The sequence below is a fragment of the Oncorhynchus clarkii genome, chromosome 10 (assembly GCF_045791955.1).
Source record: "Oncorhynchus clarkii lewisi isolate Uvic-CL-2024 chromosome 10, UVic_Ocla_1.0, whole genome shotgun sequence".
In the NCBI taxonomy this organism is placed as follows: Eukaryota; Metazoa; Chordata; class Actinopteri; order Salmoniformes; family Salmonidae; genus Oncorhynchus; species Oncorhynchus clarkii.
The window spans coordinates 32,737,941-32,760,417 of record NC_092156.1 but is presented as its reverse complement, the minus strand read 5'-3'; the positions used below and the strand labels follow the sequence as shown (position 1 = coordinate 32,760,417).

The 22,477-nt window shown below is 47.1% G+C and overlaps 1 protein-coding gene across 2 annotated transcripts in view; it reads left to right on the top strand.

Annotated features, from left to right (window-relative positions):
- LOC139418281 (nuclear receptor-interacting protein 1-like) overlaps nt 1-22,251 on the top strand; it is a 55,757-nt gene extending 33,506 nt beyond the window's left edge. For both annotated transcript variants that reach the window (XM_071167632.1, XM_071167633.1), the window contains one exon: nt 15,351-22,251. In XM_071167632.1, the coding sequence (XP_071023733.1) occupies nt 15,823-19,800 (3,978 nt within the window). In that variant the 5' untranslated portion in view covers nt 15,351-15,822 and the 3' untranslated portion in view covers nt 19,801-22,251. The remainder of the gene's footprint in view (nt 1-15,350) is intronic.
- The last annotated feature ends 226 nt before the right edge of the window (nt 22,252-22,477 follow it).

Below are 22,477 nucleotides of genomic sequence, written 5' to 3'. Positions count from 1 at the left end.
TAGTTGTTGAGCAGCTTCACTTCTAGTATATTGTATGTTTTAAATATTCAATCAAATAACGTAAATAAACTCCCTCCATCTTTCCATTGAGTTCACATCCCCACATTTGGGTCTAGAGTGGATTTGGTTGGGGTGTGACTGAGGTGGTTTGGTCACCATGAGTAGCCTTGCCTGAGACCTGAACAGTTGCATTGGCACCCTGAGTCATTAACCAAGGTGTTGACTTGGCGGCCTAATACACTCTTCTGGCATACACTGCAGGAGACCCAGGTGTGAACCTTGTTGGTCACGGGGCGTTTTAAGGGCTGTAATTAGTGTATTTTTCTCTCGGAGCCCAGAGATTCTTGGATGACTACTTATCCAACTGTTGTTGTTGCCAGCCACACACACAGACAGAGCCATGTTAGTGTGATAAATCAGGTGAGGGAGGGATAGGAAAGTAAGTTATTTAATGAGACGTGTCCAGCAGCGTTGGCCTCAAATCCTCATCTGTTAACTTTTTTATGGCTGGTAGGAGTCAGATTGTTGAAGAGATAACCCATCCATTGCACTCTGTACAGACTGAAGCTGCTGACAAGACAGGGTGCCTATCCCTGCTTCAACAGGGTTCCTATTCTTTCTTCAAAAGAAGCGGGAAAAATCCTTGATGTTTTTCTGAAGTAAGACTAGGCTCTTTCTCTTTAAAGCAGCTCCATTATTAAGAAGCATTATACAAAAACAGAGTAAATTAACCTTGCCTACCCGGACAGAATCAACTCTTACATGTACAACAATCTACCTTGTGGGGAGTGTATAGGATGAGCTCTGTGGAGCCCAAGAGGGAAATTAAAAGGTTCCCCATCAGAGGTTGTGAACCCAACCACTTCTGTCAATCAGCAGGACTTGATTTTTCTCACCTTAACTTTCATCTCAGACAGGATTTATTGGATAAATGTCCCTAGATCTTGTGATGCAACCCGTTTGAACACTAACCCCTCAAAGCTGGATTTAAAGTTCAACTGAGCCTTAGCGACCTTTGACACATTGGGCAGGGCTTTATACAAAAATAACCATCTCAGTGGCTTTATGGTTAAAATCCGCCCTGAGATTGGAAGGTTTGATCCCCGGTTGAGTCATACCGAAGACATAAAATGGGACTCGATGCCTCTCTACTTGGCACTCAGCATTAAGGAGATTGGGGTTAAGGCCCTGCGATAGACTAGCATCCTGTCCAGGGGGTGTACTTGTACATCAAGCTGCATCAAGCTATACAGAAACAGGAGATAAGCTCCTGCCCTATGGGCTGTTCTGGCTCGAACAATGCTACTTACTTAGACAAGAAGCGGAGAAAAGGTATTTGGTAACATTGGAATAGTCGCCAATGGGTTTATAGATGTTCAACTAAAGGTCAACAAACGTAGCTAATTTTCATACTAGCAAACCGGTTGTGCTGCAACCGAACCCCACCCCCCTCTCTCAGTCAGACTCACCTGTTCCCCATCCAACTGGCATAGAACCACTTTAACTCTTTCTTCTAATTAAGCGGAAAAACATTTAGACTCAACAATCAATAAGGAGCAGTGGTGAGAGGTGATTGGCCGGGGAATAAATCTTGCTGCTTCCTGTCTGGCAGGCAGTCCTCTGTATCATTTCTGCTGATTACTTTTCCCATTACTCAAAACAGATGTGTTGGGAGGATGATAAATTATTCATTAGGGGCTGTTTGTCAGCAATTTGATATCTGGCGTACTTCAAAACACACAGAAAAGTCCTATGTCAGTCAGTCTGTCTGTTGGGTCTTCCTCATACTTTCTTTCCTCACTCCATGGGTGTATACACACTAGCATGGCTTGTTAGGAAGATGGTTTAGTGGGGAAACATTATGCGATAGCTACCATTAAATGGTGTTTTTGGGGATATAAAGAACAACCTACGATCAACTTACAACCAAGGGAGAAAGCCTGGGGTAACTTGCTCTTCTTTCTAGACTAGTCTCCTACTACCTCTCCTTTATCATGTCATCACATCTGCAGGCTATTGATAGAGAGGAGACATTGTCATTGACACATCTCCTGGGGGGAGAGAGAAACAGAGAGGGGGAACTGGTTGAAATGTCAAACTCAATCCCAGTGGAAAGGCTGTCAGTGAGCTCTGAGAATGTCCAGTGTTTGTAAGAGGGAATGGGATAGGTGGTGATTTGATAGTAAACGCCATTAAACACAAATAGTAGTTCAGAACCCTCCCTGCCCCATGCCTCCCTCTTCTCACATTACATGTAGACAAACAGACATGGCTGTCCTGTAGTTGCCCCCTACCCTACCAAACTCAAATCCCCATGTTTGTGGACCTTGCTCTGATCCTGCAGCCTCCCTCCAGCCCTATCTCTCTCCCCTGCTCTCCCCCGCTCTGCTGTGCTGTCTGTCTGTCTGTCTGTCTGTCTGTCTGTCTGTCTGTCTGTCTGTGTGACGGCTGCCTAATTGGGAATTCTCCACTCGTCGGAGCGGCTGCCTCTCTTCTCTCCTCCAGCCTGGGCTGCTGACGAATGGCAGTGGATTACAGATGAGGACACGGTGACCCGCCCGACCTTGCTGCGGGGGAGGGCCGAGCAAACGGGGAGGGCCAAGCGAACGGGGAGGGCCGAGCGAACGGCGTCGGGTCACCGGAGGATGAGGTCGGGGGAAGGTGGGGACTCTGCCAGGTGGCCGCGCTGCGGATGACAGAGTGTCACATGACAGTGGCCCCATGTCACTATGTCAAGGGCACGAGCCCCGCTGGCACGACCACTGCAGCATTTTCCCCTTCTTTTATTTATTTATTTACCCACTCTCTCTCTGTCTCTCTCTCTCTCTCTCTCTCTCTCTCTCTCTCTCTCTCTCTCTCTCTCTCTCTCTCTCTCTCTCTCTCTCTCTCTCTCTCTCTCTCTCTCTCTCTCTCTCTCTCTCTCTCTCTCTCGCTCTCTCTCGCTCTCTCTCGCTCTCTCTCGTTCATTTCCTTTATATATTTATCTATTCCCCTCTCTTTCACTATGGGTGTGCTTGGCTTCCGGCTCTGTTCAGCTGGGGTATTAGGCGGTTAGGCGGCAGCAGCACAGGAGATGCCAGAACCCTGAGTGTGTTGAATTTTAATTTCTACGCCTGTCCCCTCCCTCCTGCCCCCTCCCCCGTCCACCCATTCCCTTCCACCCCTCCCCTGCTGCTGTGCGTGTGAGACTGTCAAGGTGAGGTTGCGTCCTCTTGTTAAGAGCGATTAATGGCACTCGTTATGTACATAATGAAATATCCCTGCTGATGCATTGGGTGGCGTTCTCTCTCTCCTATCTGTGCTCTACAGATGGCCTGTCTCTGTGTGCACACAGCACTGGGACTGAGGACGCACTGCTCCTGCCTCCAGGCAGACAGACAGACAGACTAAAGGAACTTTGATACTGTGAAGTCAGACAGAGACAGACAGACCGACACACTAGAGGAACTTTGATACTGTGGAGTCAGACAGAGACAGACACACTAGACTAGACAGAGAGACAGACACACTAGACTAGACAGAGAGACAGACACACTAGACTAGACAGAGAGACAGACACACTAGACTAGACAGAGAGACACACTAGACTAGACAGAGAGACACACTAGACTAGACAGAGAGACACACTAGACTAGACAGAGAGACAGACACACTAGACTAGACAGAGAGACACACTAGACTAGACAGAGAGACACACTAGACTAGACAGAGAGACAGACAGACAGTAGAGGAACTTTGATACTGTGGAGTCAGATAGAGAGACAGACAGTGGAGGAACGTTGATACTGTGGAGTCAGATAGAGAGACAGACAGTGGAGGAACGTTGATACTGTGGAGTCAGATAGAGAGACAGACAGTGGAGGAACGTTGATACTGTGGAGTCAGATAGAGAGACAGACAGTGGAGGAACGTTGATACTGTGGAGTCAGATAGAGAGACAGACAGTGGAGGAACGTTGATACTGTGGAGTCAGATAGAGAGACAGACAGTGGAGGAACGTTGATACTGTGGAGTCAGATAGAGAGACAGACAGTGGAGTAACGTTGATACTGTGGAGTCAGATAGAGAGACAGACAGTGGAGGAACGTTGATACTGTGGAGTCAGATAGAGAGACAGACAGTGGAGGAACGTTGATACTGTGGAGTCAGATAGAGAGACAGACAGTGGAGGAACTTCGATACTGTGGAGTCAGATAGAGAAAACGAGTGAGACCCCTTCATAAACTCTCTCTGTAAAGGAAAACGAATTAGAATGATTGTTCATGTCAATTCACAGTTGCTGAGTTTGTGCCCCTTCATTTGGAATAAATACAACACCATGCAGCAGTATTTGTGAAATGTGTTCAGAGGGAGAAAGAGAGAGAAAGAGAGAGATGGTTTAAAGGTGTAAATGTACTGTGGTTGGGCGGTGAGTGAGTTCTTTTGTAAGGAGAGAGTGTTCTCCTGCTGCAGCTTTTTAATTTGACCTCCTTGTGTGTTTACGTGTCTGTGGTTGTGTGTGTTTGAAGCGTGAGACACTTCTGGGTTGCTACAGGTGTTATTTTCACCTCATTGTGTGAGTGGGTGAGTGGGTGTTTCTGTGTGTGTGTGCCTTGTGTGTGTGGCTCAGCTATTTAGTCCCTGAGTCAAGCTGTGTGAGAGCTCTTTAATCCCACGGCCCGGTGCACGTAGGCTTGATTAATGGCAGCAGCTATCTGTGCAGAAGACACCCTTCTTTAGCATTTGGTCAGATCTGGGGCGCAGGGGGGTGTCATGTTATGAGAAAGGTGAGTGAGGAAGGGGAAGGAGAGAGGGCGAACAGAGGGAGGGAGGGGAGGAGGTAGAGGGTCTGATTATTATTCTGCAGGAGTGCTCCTGCCAGTAGAGCAAATGGATTACTGCACTTTACCTGTATCAGCCTCCACAGCTAAGGATGACAAGGTAGGGGAGCATGATGCATGTCTGTTCGCGTCGCAATCAGAGAAGACTTGTGTTAGCCAGTGTAGAGCACTGCTTAGTGTAGCATTCACTACAGACTGCTACTGAATGAATCATCCTGTTGGTATTACTACTGTAGGCCTATTTAATACCTCATAGCCTCGTCTGCTGTTTCTCCTCCCTCATCCTCTTCTATTAATACAAAGTAATAGGCCTCATGGTGGGTGGGTTGCAGTGTTTGGTGTTCAGTTCTTTCCCTTCTGTCTATCCTAATGGTCGGGAAACGACAACAGTCCTGCTACTTACACATCCCTAGTGACTTCCCGATCTCAAAGGCTCAGAACAAACAAACAAGCCTTCACATTTTTAATTGTGCTGTCCTGCAACTGCAGTGCTTCAATGGTTGCTTACTCGTTGCTAGTTACTGGACTGTGTGTGTGGGTGCATGCGGGCGTGTGTATGTGTGTGTCGGTGTGTGAGCCAATTAAGACACTGCGGCCATTGTTGGGGGGGGGGCACTTGTTCTTATGGTGTTCTGGCCTACAACCCTTCACCCTGGCCCATGTAATCCAGATCTAGTTAGATGAAGGACTCAGCAGGAGGACGAGGACATTTCAAGGTGATCCTGGTTAACATGGAGGACTGACAGTTACTGGCATTATTAGGACTGATTCAGGACCAGGGTTGGGATCAATCCCATTTCAATTCAGGAGATTCTGTGAAATTCCCAATTCAACAGCTGAATTGTGCTATTCATTTTCAATTAGGATTTTTCACATTCTTGAACTTTAATTTCCCATCTACTTCCCGAATTGAAATAGAATTGATCCTTAACCCTGGTCAGGACAGTATGCAGGGATGTGAAGCTACTAGCTAGCAGAAGCACTGTAGTATAATAGCAGTAAAGAGTCTGTGGTTCAGCTCGAGTTGGAGCACACGGATTACTGGGTCAAGCTTGGAGCTCTAGGGGAGGGTGTAGTCCTAATCGTGATGAGGTGTCCTGGGATGTTTATTGGCATATTCTGGCTTCTGGCCTGCCAACAGGATTGGTGCTGTTACTGTGCTGCCTGCCTGAGATTTTCTCCCAAAAGGTTACACTTAATCGTTTTATCCTTTAGTGGGTTAAGTGCACTTCATTGATTAAAGAGATTCATTTAATTGTGTGACTTTGAATGAGATGGTATTCTTAGTTATGTCAAGAAACAGAACAGGGAGAAGAGCAGAAAGAGAGGGGAAAAACAGAGCCTATTCTGATGAGTGAGTCTAAAGAAAATGTCCTGGTATAGCACATTGTACCCAAATCGTTCCCCGCCCATGCCTTTTTCAGAGCTCACTGTGGGCAGAAGCATTATAATGATTTAAAAACTCCTGATGAAGTAGGTCAATGGAGGCATTATGAATGGTAAAATGATTGGCGAGTAGGCAGAGATGTCCCCTCTTTTTCTGTCACTTAGTCCTCTGTCCCAAGTTGGCCATCTTATTCACAAAGCATCCCAGAATTACTCATCCTATAATCAGCAGACTACTCCTTTAACCCAATAAAGATCCATCCTGCTGACTCACACACACAGAGAGAGAGAGTGAAGCTGTTTAGGATACAAGCCAAGGATATTATGGAAATAGTTCATTAAAGGACAGTGTTTTTTAACATGGTTTAGTAGCCAATGATCTGGGCAGCAGCAGCCTGTCAGAGGGAGGGACAGATGATTTCAATAGGAAAGTGGCCTATTTCCCTCAGACATCATCATGATCGCCAGCCCAGAGTGGTCTGGTTGAAATACCTTCAAAGGGTTTCTAGATGACTAGATGTGTCCTTTGGCTTCATGGCCCTGGACTAATCAGCTGTTATGGCTTCCAGTTCCTCCAACCTCATGCTGAGGCTGCTTCACATGAAAAATGGCTTGTTCCTTTGGGGGGACGATAAAAAAAAGAGTATGTATGTTGAATAGACAATGTTAGCATAAGATTAGCATGAAGTCCCAATAGGAATGAATTAGTCTAGATTGATAGTGGCCACAGCTCATTAAGATAAAGGAATGTCTTGTGTGTGTGTTTTAATCAACACACTAATTCTCCAGCTCTCTTTCTCTCTCAGGAAATAGCCCTTGGGTGGGTCTTCTACCGCCGCACAAATATTTACTATGGACACAAACATTCTGAAAGCTTAGCTGTTCTGTTGTAGACTCAGGGCCCGGGGCGGCCACTCCATTTCAGGTCTGGCTCCCATGCAGGCCAGGGCACAGGGGGGAAAAGTGATATCATCCAGGGTCATCTGGGTTCGGCTGTGTCCTCCCCTTTCCTCTCCCCTCCTCTCTTCATCCCGCCTCTCTTCATCCCTTTGCTAGGCTCTGAATCGCTTAGATGACTCATCAATGTGCATGAATTCTTTTCTGTTCTCCCCCCGAGAACTCTTTGTACTGATGAGTACAGAAGTTAAACCTCCCTTTCCTCTCCTCCCGTGAAGGCCTGATACAGGCCACGAACTGTAACTGGGGAACTCTGTTCTGTTCACGTTGGTTTGTCAGAGCCAGTGATGTTAGTGTTAGGTCACCACGCAATGTTCATGTTCACGTGTCAGACTGACTGGGGAGTATGACTGTTCCAGCAGGATGGTGCGAGTAGAGTGTGGATGAGGTACAGCTTTGTGGTATTTTAATATCCCTTTTTTGTGTGTGTGCGCACGTGCGTGTGTGCACATGTGTGAGAGAGAGCGAGCGGGCATGGGGGAGTCTGTGCACTATGCATGAGTTGTTTGGTCAATGCATCCTTAGAATTGGGTCAGAGTGCCCTAGTTTGTGTGTGCTTGTGCGTTTTCAATGTAACTTGGTCCTGAATGACTTACAGTATCTCTAACCCTCTTATTTGGTTGTGATCTCACACTGTTCAGTGGCCTTTTATGCTCTTGTTTACCTCTGCCAAGGTGAGACAGAGCTTTTAATTTGACTTTCCTACCGCGTGTAAGTTCACTTGTATTCTCAGTTTGAACGATTGCATTCGGTCAGGTTCGTAGCTTGTTTTTTTGTCTTATTTAATCATGTAAAGCCTGGCCATATTGAATTTACAAATGGCGGTCACACTGTATGTGTAAGTGAGGTACCCTGTTGAGTATGTGCAGCAGGCTAGCCTGCAGATTACATGATATAATGGTGTTTAGGCACTGCCTCTCCTTTTCAATTCCTTTAACCTTGACTCCACTTTAATGCAGGGAGAACACATCTGCCAGGCTGGTGTCAGACGTTAGTGATACACACCGCTCGGGCTGCATTGTCACTTTTTATTAACGGCCAGAGCTTTGCATGGACACCAGCTGTTGCGTCAAGTGGAAAGCCTTGGCGATATGAATGACCTTGACTTTAACTGCCTGCTCCTGTGGCTCTTCCCCTTGTTCATTATTTTGTTTTGACTCTAACATTTTAAATGGGTTAAATGGATTACCATTCCTGACAATGAAGGTCATTTAGGAAGGGGGGGTTAGGGGATGTTGCGATTAATCTGACGCCCTACGTGAATGAGGGGGATTGAAGGTCAGTCTTGGATATCTAATCCCTGACATCTGCATTGGGTTGTATTCACAACAGTTTTCTGGTAATTTCACAGAGGAAATGGCTGAAAGGTCACTAACCTTCCTGTTCCTAGTGCCTCTGGAGAGGAGGAGAGTAGATGGGGAGGTGAGGGGAGGGGAGGGAGGAGAGAGGAGAGGGAGGAGAAGAAGAGAGCAGAAAGAGAGGAAGGAGGAGAGGAAATAAGAAAGGAGGAGAGAAACCGGTCGGGGAATGATAAAGCTCTCGTCTCTACAGCTGGCCTGCCTTTTGCCCGTGGCCACTGTAGAAAAAATCTCTTTAAAATACGTTTGGATGTCATTGCGTGACATTGTCAAAGATAATGGATAATCAATCACCGTGGTAACTGGAGTCGATGGAGAGCGGCTCATTGGCCCTTTGGTGTCTCACCATGGAGATGGGGGAGGGGTCAGGTTTTTGGGGGCCAGGAATGAGATGACATGTTAACAGATGTGTAAGATAATTTTCAATATGTACAACAGGCGAGATAATGTAATAGTAATACACACGCCTGTATCGCCTGTGCTACTCCTGAAAGCAGAGAGGAGGGTCTGGGCTTTAAGGATTAGACTTAAAGGACAGGCTCCATTTATTAAGGTCATTTATTTGTTCACAGTGCAACATGCACGCTCATTTACAGCACACTAGGGCTGCGTGATAGGGCCAGAGGATTTTAGGCTTGACTCTGACCTTGACTTTAACCCATCAAAATATTATAATCAACTGGAAATTAAGAAGTAATACAGGGTTATAATGCCCATGAAGTGGAACGTATAACAAATTTAAATCTAAAATAATAGGAGGACAAACCTGGACAAAACTGACAGTGAAGTAGTTATATTTGTGGAACATTGCATAGGAATCTAAATCCTCTTTTGTAGACTCTACTCTTGTGCTTGACCAATGATTGCCATTTGCATAGTTATTTGCTGAATTCCAGCATTCACTTCCAGCATTTTAATTAATTTCTTAATTTCCTGCACTAACGTATCATTTACATACTATCAAATCAAATTGTATTAGTCACATGCGCCGAATACAACTTACAGTGAGATGCTTACTTACGAGCCCCTATCCTACAATGCAGTTTAAAAAAAAATACGGATAAGAATAAGAAATAAAAGTAACAAGTAATTAAAGAGCAGCAGTAAAATAACAATAGCGAGACTATATACAGGGGGGTACCGGTACAGAGTCAATGTGCAGGGGCACAGGTTAGTTGAGGTAATATGTACATGTAGGTAGAGTTATTAAAGTGACTATGCATAGATGATAAAACAGAGAGTAGCAGCGGTGTAAAAGAGGGGGACAGTGCAAATAGTCTGGGGAGCCATTTGATGAGGTTTTCAGGAGTCTTTATGGCTTGGGAGTAGAAACTGTTTAGAAGCCTCTTGGACCTAGACTTGGCGGTCAGGTACTGCTTGCCGTGAGGTAGCAGAGAGAACAGTCTGTGACTAGGGTGGCTGGAATATTTGACAATGGCACCACATGGCCAGGTCTATGACCTCCTCCCTATAGGCAAACTTAATGATGGTGTTGGAGTCGTGCCTGGCCGTGCAGTCATGAGTGAGCAGGGAGAACAGGAGGGGACTGAGCACGCACCCCTGAGGGGCCCCTGTGTTGAGGATCAGCATGGCGGATGTGTTGTTACCTACCCTTACCACCTGGGGTGACCTTTCATGAAGTCCAGGATCTAGTTGCGGAGAGAGGGGTTTAGTCCCAGGGTCCTTAGCTTATTGATGAGCTTTGAGGGCACTCTGGTGTTGAACGCTGAGCTATAGTCAATGAATAGCATTCTCACATAGGTGTTCCTTTTGTCCAGGTGGGAAAGGGCAGTGTGGAGTGCAGTAGAGATTGCATCGTCTGTGGATCTGTTTGGGTGGTATGCAAATTGGAGTGGGTCTAGGGTTTCTGGAATAATGATGTTGATGTGAGCTATGACCAGCCTCTCAAAGCACTTCATGGCTACATAAATGAGTGCTATGGGTCGGTAGTCATTTAGGCAGGTTACCTTAGTGTTTTTAGGTACAGGCACTATGGTGGTCTGCTTATAACATGTTGGTATTACAGACTCTGTTGAAAATGTCAGTGTAAACACTTGCCAGTTGGTCAGCGCATGCTCACAGTACACCTTGTGAATGTTGACCTGTTTAAAAATCGTACTCACATCGGCTGCGGAGAGCGTGATTACACCGTCTTCTGGAACAGCTGGTGCTCTCATGCATGTATCAGTGTTATTTGCCTCGAAGCGAGCAAAGAAGTAGTTTAGCTCATTTGGTAGGGTTGTGTCACTGGGCAGCTTGCGGCTGTGCCTCCCTTTGTAGTCTGTAATGATTTGCAAGCCCTGCCACATCGAATGAGCGTCAGAGCCGGTGTAGTACGATTCGATCTTAGTCCTGTATTGACACTTTGCCTGTTTGATGGTTCGTCGGAGGGCTTAGTGGGATTTTTTATAAGCTTCCTGGTTAGAATCCCTCTCGTTGAAAGCGGCAGCTCTAGCCTTTAGCTCAGTGCGGATGCTGCCTGTAATCCATGGCTTCTGGTTGGGGTATATACGTACGGTCACTGTGGGAACGACGTCATTGATGCACTTATTGATGAAGCCAATGACTGATGTGGTATACTCCTCAATGCCATCGGAGGAATCCCGGAACATATTCCAGTATGTGCTAGCAAAACAGTCCTGTAGCTTAGCATCTGCTTCATCTGACCACTTTTTTATTGATCTAGTCATTGGTGTTTTCTGCTTAAATTTTTGCTTGTAAGCAAGAATGAAGAGGATAGAATTATGGTCAGATTTGCCAAATGGAGGGCAAGGGAGAGCTTTGTATGCATCTCTGTGTGTGAAGTAAAGGTGGTCCAGAGTTTTTTTTCCCTCTGGTTGCACATTTAACATGCTGATAGAAATTTGGTAAAACAGATTTAAGTTTCCCTATATTCAAGTCCCCGGCTACTAGGAGCGCCACCTCTGGGTAAGCCTTTTCTTATTGGGGAATACAGCTCATTCAATGCTGTCTTAGTGCCAGCCTCTGACTGTAGTGGTATGTAAATAGCTACGAAAAATACAGATGAAAACTCTCTAGGTAGATAGTGTGGTCTACAGCTTATCATGAGATACAATAGCTAGAGATGTCCTTAGATATCGTGCACCAGCTGTTATTTACAAAAATACATAGTACGCTGCCCCTTGTCTTACCAGACGCCACTGTTCTATCTATGTGTTGATAGTCACGACTCCGTGAAGCATAAGATATTACAGATTTGAATGTCATGATCGCAGTTTAATCATGCGCGTAGGTCATCGATTTTATTCTCCAAAGATTGCACGTTTGCTAGCAGAATGGAAGGCAGTGGGGGTTTATTCGATCGCCTACGAATTCTCAGAAGGCAGCCCACCCTCCGGTCCCTTTTTCTCCTCCTCCTCTTCACGTGAATCACGGGGATCTGGGTCTGTTCCCGAGAAAGCAGTATATTATTTGCGTCAGACTCGTCAGACTCGTTAAAGGAAAAAAAGGATTCTGCCTGTGGTGAGTAATCGCAGTCCTGGTGTTATTTTCGCAGTCCTGATGTTAAGTTATTTTCGGTCACACTTTTCTTTTGTCTTAATGTGCCTCTATTTCGTCCAAAATAATTCCTTGACAGAATAATTATTGTCCTATTTGACTTTGCATTTTTTACTTCAATTGCAGTTCTTCTCTATTTGGCAAGGTTTCCCTACCGAAGTTGTTAACTTGCACTAGCAAGTTAGCTAAGGAGCCAGGGCTGTGGTATAGAAGCGCGGTTTCGACTGCTCCTACACTCTTGCTTCGTTACTGCAGTTTTAACTGACGCAATCCCCAGAAAGACAATTTCCATAGACGGCCACATACAGAAGTCAGATTAGACAATTCCTAATAACACACTAGTTATCACCTTCGTGCACAAAACATCTATTGAATTATTCAAATAATTGTTGCTGAAGACCATTTTTTTCCCATCACTCACAGCCGAAGATATTAAAAATATATATTCATCCAATGTCTGGCATATATTTGGGTGGTAGTGTGCATGTGAATTTGGGTCATGTAAACTGAATGCAAACCGGATATAGACGTCCATGAATCAGCATATGCGAACGTGAGTATATTATGTTGAAAACAATGGTCAAACATCTTGGACACAGTCTCTAGTTCTTATAATACCGCAGTGAAGTTAGCTAGCAGTTCTCAGCTGTTAGCAGTATCTTACTAGAGATAAAAATGGATGATTGACATCATTTTTTTCAGTTTTTACTAAATTATTTAATGTAACAAATCAAACATTAAAACACCATTATAGAAAGTAAAGTAAAATTCCAAACCAGTCCGTGAATGAATACCGGTATATCGTTTTTTATAGTTTACTGCCCAGCCCTACAGCACACTCTTTCTCTTGCTGCTGCCACTGAAATTCCAGGGCTTTTTGACCTCAGCTCTGTCATGGCTGCTGTCAAGGGCCCTGTCCTTCATAACGTCCCAGCTAACCCTGCCTATCCGCAGACAGGACAGGGCCACTACCTACACTTAGATTTACATTTTTTATACTTTCCACTTTATGGGCCTTATAACCCTATATTACATATTTCTAGTTGATAAAAATATTTTGGTGGTTTAAAGCTAAGGTCAGAGTCAAGCCTAAAATACAGTGTCACCAGACGAGACTAGGTTCTGTTTTGAGTAAATTCCAGTTATTTTTCATGTACTTCCACCTTTGTGGACATTTTTTCCATGGTCTCGTTCTTGAACCCAATGTTATGACACACACAGGTCACTAGCTAAGTGACTAAACAATATTGATGGTAAACATTTGTTTACATGTTTACTGCCCCTTCCAAACACTACGTTCCTTTTTTAATTGGGTTAAGCCCTTGGGTCGGCCAGCGCGGCGGGAAAATAGCACTAATCCTGCCATCTAAGATTAGCAGGACAGCAGACGTCAGCTTGTCCGTCGCTCCAGTCCAGGCTGAGGTGACCAGGTTGGCTTTTGTTGTTGTCAGATTTGGGTCAGCTTAAATCTGGCCTTGAACTGTATTCTACGCTGATGAGCCAACCTCAATTAAGTCATTTCTTATCTTAGCCAGATGCGGTCCTTCTGAACCTTGAGTTAAGGGCTAGGGGTGGGATGGCTCATCAAGAAGGCTTTGACTCAGACAACTTGAAATGACACACTTCTTATTCCTTTTCCTATTCCATCCCAGTATTTCATCGAAGGCTCTCAGTTTGGCTATCTGATCAACTGCAATCCCACAACTAATCCTTGCTAATTTTTAAGGTGCCATTAAAGGTGCCATTTTGGTGGCCTTTACGGCCGTGCCAACCTGTGGGGCCATCCCAGGAGATGGATTTCACTCAGATTATAGACAGCCTACTGTATTGTGGTCGTCAGCCCTGGCTGATTCATTCCACATATTATTATATAGGTTAGACTGACTGCATCATCACTGACCTCCAGTCATTATAATGGGCTTTACTGTCCTGTATCAATGTTAGTCTGTATCATCACTGACCTCCATAATTAAGGGATAAGGCTAAATCCTATCTGTCCATTCGTTGCGACCCTACTCTGTCCCACATATTTTAGGTTAGACTGCATCATCACTGACCTCCAGTCATCATAATGAAGGGCTGTCCTGTCGCGTTGGCCCTGTAGGTCCACTCATGCCAAAGGTGGAACAGGCAGGCCGCTTTAGGGAGAGACTTTGGGGGTCAATCAGGCAGCTGAGGTGAGGTGGCGTTGGGAAATCTCTGTATTAATTAACCTTTATCGGCTGAGCCCTGACTATGGGACGTGTCCCGTAACCACAGAGACCAGCATGACAGGGTTCATGCCGCTGGTCTCTCAGGGCCACTGTCATGGCAACTGGCAACGGCGGTCAGTTGCCTGAGTGTCAGTGTCTTGCCCTCCTGACTATGGCACAGCCACAATGTGACAGGTGCACCGGATACACATACACACACATACACACAGACACACACACACATTTGGCAGCTCAACCGAGCCATATCCTGTCTTTTCTCTGTGGAGGCCAATGTCAGTACTGAGGGAACCTGTGCTGCCGTTGTACATAATAACCAGGCTCGTGTCAAGTCAATGCAGTTCTGGTTTTTAGAATACCTTCAGGGCTTTTAAAAAAATGTCACTGACACTTAGAATAGAAGTGCAGGGTCTATATATGGTCCAGAAAGGGATCAACTGGGGCAGGAGAGGGATCTAGCTGGGCAGGTGGTGAAAATGCCAGAGCTCTCTATAGGCACCAGGGCAGCCAGGACTGTACCCAGGTGGGAGAGCATTCAGTCATTATACCCTCTGTGGCACTGGTGTGTGTGTGTGTGTGTGTGTGTGTGTGTGTGTGTGTGTGTGTGTGTGTGTGTGTGTGTGTGTGTGTGTGTGTGTGTGTGTGTGTGTGTGTGGGTGGGTGTGTGCGCACTGAGTACCCAGGTGCTGTGTGAGAACGGAGACATGGTAGTGTGAGATGCTCAAGAGCAGGAGGAGTGGTAGTAGGGAGGGAGGGGGATAATCCACTGAAATGACAAGCTGCATAAGAAATGATGCACAACTCTCACAGGCCCTTCACTCTTGAACGACAGCGCAGACACATTGCCATGAGGGGTTTACGGCTTGAAGACCTGAATGTTTTCGAGGTGGTGGGCTTGAATTTCCCATTTGAATAAAATCAGACCCTAATCTACATTTGTCGTTGTCGGTTCGGTTGAAAGAAAAAATAAATGTGTGCAGTCAAACTGAAATGTTGCTAAGTAACAGGGATGGTGGACAAGGTGTTGAAATGAATGTGATGTAGTGCTGCCGTGCTGCAAATCCCTGCTTCTCACACTGTTTCTCCTCCCCCCCCCTTAGGTCCCCGTCTGAGATCAAGAGAGCGGAAAGGCGCCACAGAGAGAACCTCCCCCAGGCCTGCCGACAGACACACATCCCAAACATCCACAGCCACGGAATGCGTCAACATCACTGTGGTGGTGAAATCTCGCTGACTCCTCACTCCTCGCCGCTCACTGAATAAGCCTATACCGGGCATTCTGGGAGCATCTGGTGTTCACAGGCACACAGGAATGGCAGCGAGGGCCGGGTGAGAGCCCCCAAATGGCTCCCGTCATGGCCACAGTTTCTGTGTATTAGTGACTTTTTACACTGTGGATAAGGGATGACTTTACATTGGGCCCATGGATTCCAGTATCTGTAAAGACTAGAACCTGCCCATGTGCATACTAACCTCTTATCAATATCTGAAAGTACAGTACCTGATGACCTAGTGGACCTTGTTATTCCCAGTAGCAGTGCTGAACCATACGAGGGGATCCTAGTATTGAACATGACTCATGGGGAGGAGCCTGGCCCTGAGACACACACGGATTCAGCTGTTCTAACTTATCTGGAAGGTTTACTGATGCATCCCGTGGCGTCTGGGCCTGGGGCCACGGCAACCCGGAGATCAGAGGCTGCCCGAGGGCACGGCAACCAGGTGGAGCAAGTCAACAAGATGGCCCGACCCTTCCAGCTGCCCAGCCACGGCCCCGCCATCGTCACTGTTCAGAAGGCCGGGAACGGCCCTGCCCTGCACCATGGGGTCTCCCAGAACCTGAAGAAGGCCCGGCTGCTCCGCTCAGGGGCCTGGAATGAGCCTGGAGCCCAGAGGCTGAGCTCCCCCCCTGTGGAGCTGCCCAGCCAGGTGGGTGGAGGAGACCTGCAAAACGGGGCCTTGGAGGGCTCTCCTCATGCTGGGGAGAGCACCCTGCTGGCCTCCCTGCTCCAGTCCTTCAGCTCCAGACTGCAGAATGTAGCCATGTCGCAGCAGTCCACCAAACCCCCCAGCGAGCACTCCCCGCCCACTGTGCCCCCTCCTGCTGCAGACAAGGAGCGGCTCGCCTGCTACGGCATGGCCTCCAGCCGCCTCAAGGGCCTGATGAGGAAGAGCAAGATGCAGAACCACAGTAGCACGCCTTACAGCCGGCGAGGCCACGGCCATAGCCAGGACAGGCCCTCTGAGTCCCCCTGCTCGGTACAGAGCAGCACCCCTCCTTCTACCCCTACCGCTTCTACTGCTTCCACTGATGCTCAGTCCTGTGCAGAACGGCTCAAGGCTGTGGCCAACCTGGTAAAGATCCGCTCCAGCCCTGCCCCCTCGCCCAAGCCCAGTGTGGCCTGCAGTCAGCTGGCCCTGCTGCTGTCCAGTGAGGCCCACCTGCAGCAGTACAGTAGGGAGCATGCACTCAAGGTCCAGCACTCGGGCCACTCGGCCAGCTCCAGACTGGCCGCCATGGCAACACAGCAGACCCAGGACAAGAGGCCGCCCAGTGTGGGAGAGGCTCCGCCCACCAGCACCACCACCGTTGCCCCAGACGCGCAAAGCTCCTTAACTGCCCAAAACAGGATAGCGACAACAACACTCCCCCACCTGGCACTAAACTCTAGCTCAAGGCAGCGGAGCCCCTCCTCCATGCTGCCAGCCCACAGCTCACCCTGCCCCACCCCTCTTCCTCTGCCCCTCAACCCCCACACCGACACCCAGACCCAACCCCAAACCCCCACAAATGAGAAACGTGGCTTTGACTCGCGCCACGCCAGGCCCCCCCAGACCTGTAGCAGCCTGCTCCTGCTGCTCCTCAACAACCACAACAACCAGAAGCAGCTGACTAAGAACGGACACCTGGAGGACGACTGTGGGGTCCTGCCCCCTAGCCGTGGCTCCTCAGTCACCTCCGACAGCGAGTGCTCCGTCCAGGAGAAGAGCCTGGCCAAGAGAGAGGAGAGCTGCAGCGACGCAGAGAGCTCCTACTCCAGCTGTTCTCCCATTGACCTCTCTATGAGGAGCAGGGCCAGCAAAAGAGCCCCAGAGACCAGGCTTAAAGCCACCTCCCCCACCACCTCTGTTTCTTACTCTTCCTCTTCTACAGCTTTCTCCTCCAGCTCTTCTTCTGCTATCTTCTCCTCTGCCCCTACTGTTTTCTCTTCCTCCACTGCTTTCTCTACCTCCTCTACTGTTCTCTCCTCTTCCTCCACTGCTTTCTCTTCCTCCTCTACCGTTCTCTCCCCTTCCTCCACTGCTTTCTCTACCTCCTCTACCGTTCTCTCCCCTTCCGCCACTGCTTTCTCTACCTCCTCTACCGTTCTCTCCTCTTCCTCCACTGCTTTCTCTTCCTCCTCTTCCTCCTCCTTAGACAAACTCACTGAGTCCCTGCTAAACAAGTGGAAGCCAGATCCCTCCGGTTCGAAGGTCCCCCAGGTTAAGAAGGAGATTAAAATGAGCCCAGACCTTAAGTCCCACCCCAGGGTCACTCTCATGCAGCTCCTTCTGGAGCGCAAGAATAACGACAAGGTAAACAAAATTGTGGTTAATCCAGATTTGCAGCATGACGCAACCCTGTCCAGTCTGTCACGGGGCCCACTTAAATCACTGGCCCCCTGGGAGGAAGTAAGGACACAGAGCCCTCTGGACAGATCAGGCCTTCCATTGTACTCTCTCAGCCGAGACCCCAGCAGCACCCCATCCCCCTACCCCTCTCCCCATGTCCAGTCCAGCCCTCTGGATCTGTGTAAGTCTAAACCCTTCCCTGCTGAGAAAGCTGCAGATGAGCCAGCGTTCAGCGCCAGTAAATTGTTACAGAACCTGGCCCAGTGCGGCACCGCCTCGCCCTCCCCACCCATGGTTCCCAGCAAAGTACCCAGACGGGAGCTGGAGGTGGGTGGTGGCAGGCCTCTGGCTCTGCTGGAGAGGCTCAATGCCCCCATCCAGAGGAACACAACAATTACCCCCCTCTCAGACAGGCCCTCGGGCAGCGGCACACCGTCGTTCGGTCGCCGGGGGGAGGTGTCGCCCACCTCGTCCCAGATCGAGAACCTTTTGGAGCGTCGCACAGTACTGCAGCTCCTGCTGGGAGCAAACTCCTCCTCTGCCTCCTCCGTGGCCCCAGCCACCCACAGAGACAGAGACAGGTCCGGTGGGAGGTGCAGTGTGGAGACGGCAGCGGGGAGCTGCTATGAGAAGCCCCCTGGCACCTCTGTCATCTGTGACAGATCCAAGGGGCCCTCGGCAGCAGAATTCAAGGTTAAAACTGAACCGGGGGAAGAGGTTCTAGGCCTGTTGTCCTCTACAGTATGTCAGGATGTGACGAGCAGAAAGAGAAGGGGAGGAGGAGGAGGGTATGACGACAGGCACAGCCCGCTCTCTGAACCCCAGCAGGACCTAAAAAAAGAGCCCAGGCCCACAGAGGTCATTGCTAAATATGGCCTCCTCAGCCAGCTCCTAAAACAGCAGAGCGCCACCTACTACACCAGCGCTAAACAGCCACACACAGATCGCCGGCCAAGCCCTGTCCCTGTGAAGGAGGAGCAGAGAGACTACCACCACCAGGGGCCCAGCCCTAAAAAGAGACGGCTCTGCTCAGAGCTGGCTATGAGCCTGAACAATGGCAGCCCTCAGAGGGCCGTGGTGGACATTGGAAGCAGCCACAGCCACAATAGCCTGGTCCAAAGCCAGATACAGGAGGAGCCTGATTACCACAGGGGCCTCAGGAGCCCTAATGAGGAGGAGGCCCCAGCCAGGAGCCCCAGCAGTGAAGCTCTCCTCCCCAGGGAGAGCCGGGGCTTCAACGTGCTCAAACAACTGCTCCTGTCTGACAATTGTCTGAAGGAGCTGTCCCAGCAGCCCCGGGGAGTCCCCAGCCCCTCTGTCCCCTCTGTGCTGCAGACCAACGGTAAAGCCAACGGGAGCATCCTCAACCTCAATCAGTCAGGCTACAATCAACACGACCTCCTCAACCTGCCTACCCTGCCCTGGCACCACCCCCATAGCTCCCTCAACTCAGGGTCACCCAGCCACCTCAGACCCCTGCCCACCCCCCAGACAGGGGACATCAGTCAACGCTCCCCCTGGGGGCGTCACACAGCCCCCCCACCCCGTCAGGACTCGCCCAAACGGTACCCCACCCCGGTGAAACGGGAGCCGGAGAGCCCGGTGCAGTGGGCAGGTCGAGACCAGGAGGAGGAGGGCTGTGACTTGAGCCCAGACTCCCCCCGGCTCACCCGCTCCAACCCCATCCTGTACTACATGCTGCAAAAGGGTAGCGCTCAGCTGAGGAGGGAGGGGAGGGACCAGGCAGAGGGGACCCAGGGGTCAGGGCCAGGGGGAGTGAAGGTGAAGGAGGAGCCAGGTAATGATGGCCATGATGCCTATGAACACAAACTGAGCTCTGCCACCACCACCCAGCACTCCTCCCTGTCCCCTCCCTACAATAACGACAAGCACAGCCACAAAAACGACAGGCTGAGCGACTCATCTCACAATTGGTAGTTTCAATGACTTTCATTAACTAAAACATAAAAAATTGCCAAAATAATTTGTAGTTAGATGAGAAGAAATAACAACAAGGAATGCAAGAGTGGGGATTTTGAATGAAAAGAACCGAGCAAATGAATTCAAGGCATTCTTTTCATTACTGTATCATAATTATCGATGACTCGGTTTACGAAATAGGTGGTACGATATATCTCTACTTCAACAGAATGTCAAATCATTGCGCCAAAATTAGGTGATTGTCAAATTTGAACATGCCCACTGGTGATTTCCATACAGTATGTATTTCACATTCTTAAATGAATGAAAGAAAGCACCTTTCAAAGAAGTTGTCTGGTTTTACTCCAATGATCTGTGTCTGTATTGCACACATATCACTATTCTGTGTCCTCTTTGTTGGCACCTGTAAAACATTGATCAAGAACATTTCCAGCTACCTTTATTATTGATGACTCCAAAAATCACTGCATCTTTATTTATTTTCCCAACAGGAAGTTTTCAGATAGACAGAAAGCATACATTTTTGATCAAACCCTAAATATAGTCATACCAGGGTAAGCACAGCAGTACATTAAAACATACACGATAGAGACACGTTTAAAGGAAGACCCTGTGAACAATGTTCATAATCAAATCTACTAAAGGTACCTACAGTTCAATTCTGTTAGAGGGCTCTGTGTTGGTTGCTCCTGCACCTTCTCCTCGAGACTGATTTAATTATATGATCATCAGTGAGTCGACTATGTCGACTGACAGGCAGGGCTCATGTGGTCACAACGCATTGCATTTTGCTTTGATATGTAATGAACTTGTTGGGGCTACGTTTTGACAGTGCAGATTGGGGGTGACGTCTTAATAGATGGTAATACAACTGGTAATACAGCTATTACTGAATAGTAGTAGTAGAGGTTATTTAAAAAACCTTTGACGAGCCTACCTGTGGGACATTGAGTTGTGGGTGGATGTAGTAGAGGACAGCTGGGTGGTTGTAGTAGAGGACAGCTCATAATAATGGCTGGAACGGCGCAAATGGAATGGGATCAAACACCTAGAAACCATGTGTTTGATGTTGTTGATGCCTTTCCACATATTCCTCTCCAGCCATTACCACGTGCCCGTCCTTCCCAATTAAGGTGCCACCAACCTCCTGTGTTGTATACAGGTTCTGGGCAACAGTTAAAATAATGCAGCATCTGCATAACTATTAGTTGGTTGAATGGTTTTGAAATATAAATGCATATTCTGAAATGTAAAAAATGCAGTCTAATTTGATATTGTACCCCTGAGTTTGCACTGTCAAAGTTGAGCTGTTGGTGTCCTTCAAAATAATATGTTTATGGCATGTAATGAAAAACTGTCAGTGTTGTTATCCATTGAGAATTTGACCGTTTGTAAAGCTTATCTTGTGTTTCTTGATTCTCGTGCTTTATAGACACCTTTTACTTTCTTGGCGGTTTCTTAGCTCATATTAAAATGTAAAAATAATTGCATGGAAATAAAGAGGCAACCACAGGTACATTTTAAAGCAGCTGGATATGACGTGAACCTGTCACCCAATAATCATTGAGACATTGTTGGTGTTTTGAGGGCTTATCTGATCTCTAGCTCGTTATTTGGATTGTACTGTATTTGATCCGTTTCTGGTTTCAGTTTCCCACACTGCTGTCATCCATTTAGTCTTACATGTGATCTTTTTTAATACACATACATATGAAGTACATATTCAGTACGTTTCTTCTGTTATTAATACATTTTCACAATGGTTAAATATATTTGTGTAAATAGTACTTTCATTATGAAAGATAACTATTTTGTATTGGTGAAGAAAAATATATTACCCTAGTTTTTAATGCCCGGAAAAATGTAAATATGAATTCTATGCGTAATAGTGTACATACATACAAATGACAGAGGATGCTATGCCCATTTTTTGGTTGGTTTGTTCTTTGCATGTGTCTCTATGTGGTAAAATGATAATCTATCCTGCGCTGTGTTGTGTAATACTGTCTGACTCTCCTCACTGCTGCCTGTTGCATGCAGACGCATGGGAACTACCTGTGTATCCCTACTGGTGATGGGGCAAAATGTCAAGTCTTAAAATAGGTATTTTTATCACAGAGAGAGAGACGGTCATTTAGAACATGAACAGTCCCTAAATAACCACAGACTGTTGAGCAAGTGGAGAAAATGTGTGAAAATAAACGTGCATTGAATATTTTTGTGATTTTATTTTCTGTTACTGGTTGATGACAGAGCAGTGGTATGAAGTACAATCATAGACCTACTGGCATTGAGCATCTGAAACATACATTTGTAGCAAAAATAACGTTTTTGTTTCATTTTTCCATGTGACAACCTGAAACATTATTTCATTTTTTATGTTTGCATTTTTTTGGGTGTTCATTTGCACTGATATCTCCAAAATAAAGTACTAAAATGCTTGACTGAGTTATGCTCCTGTTTCATTTACAATATTCACCTATTTATTATATTACCTTACCTAACTATAATATAACTATAATAACTTATTATATTACCTTACCTAACTATAATATAACTATAATAACTTATTATATTACCTTACCTAACTATAATATAACTATAATAACTTATTATATTACCTTACCTAACTATAATATAACTATAATAACTTATTATATTACCGTACCTAACT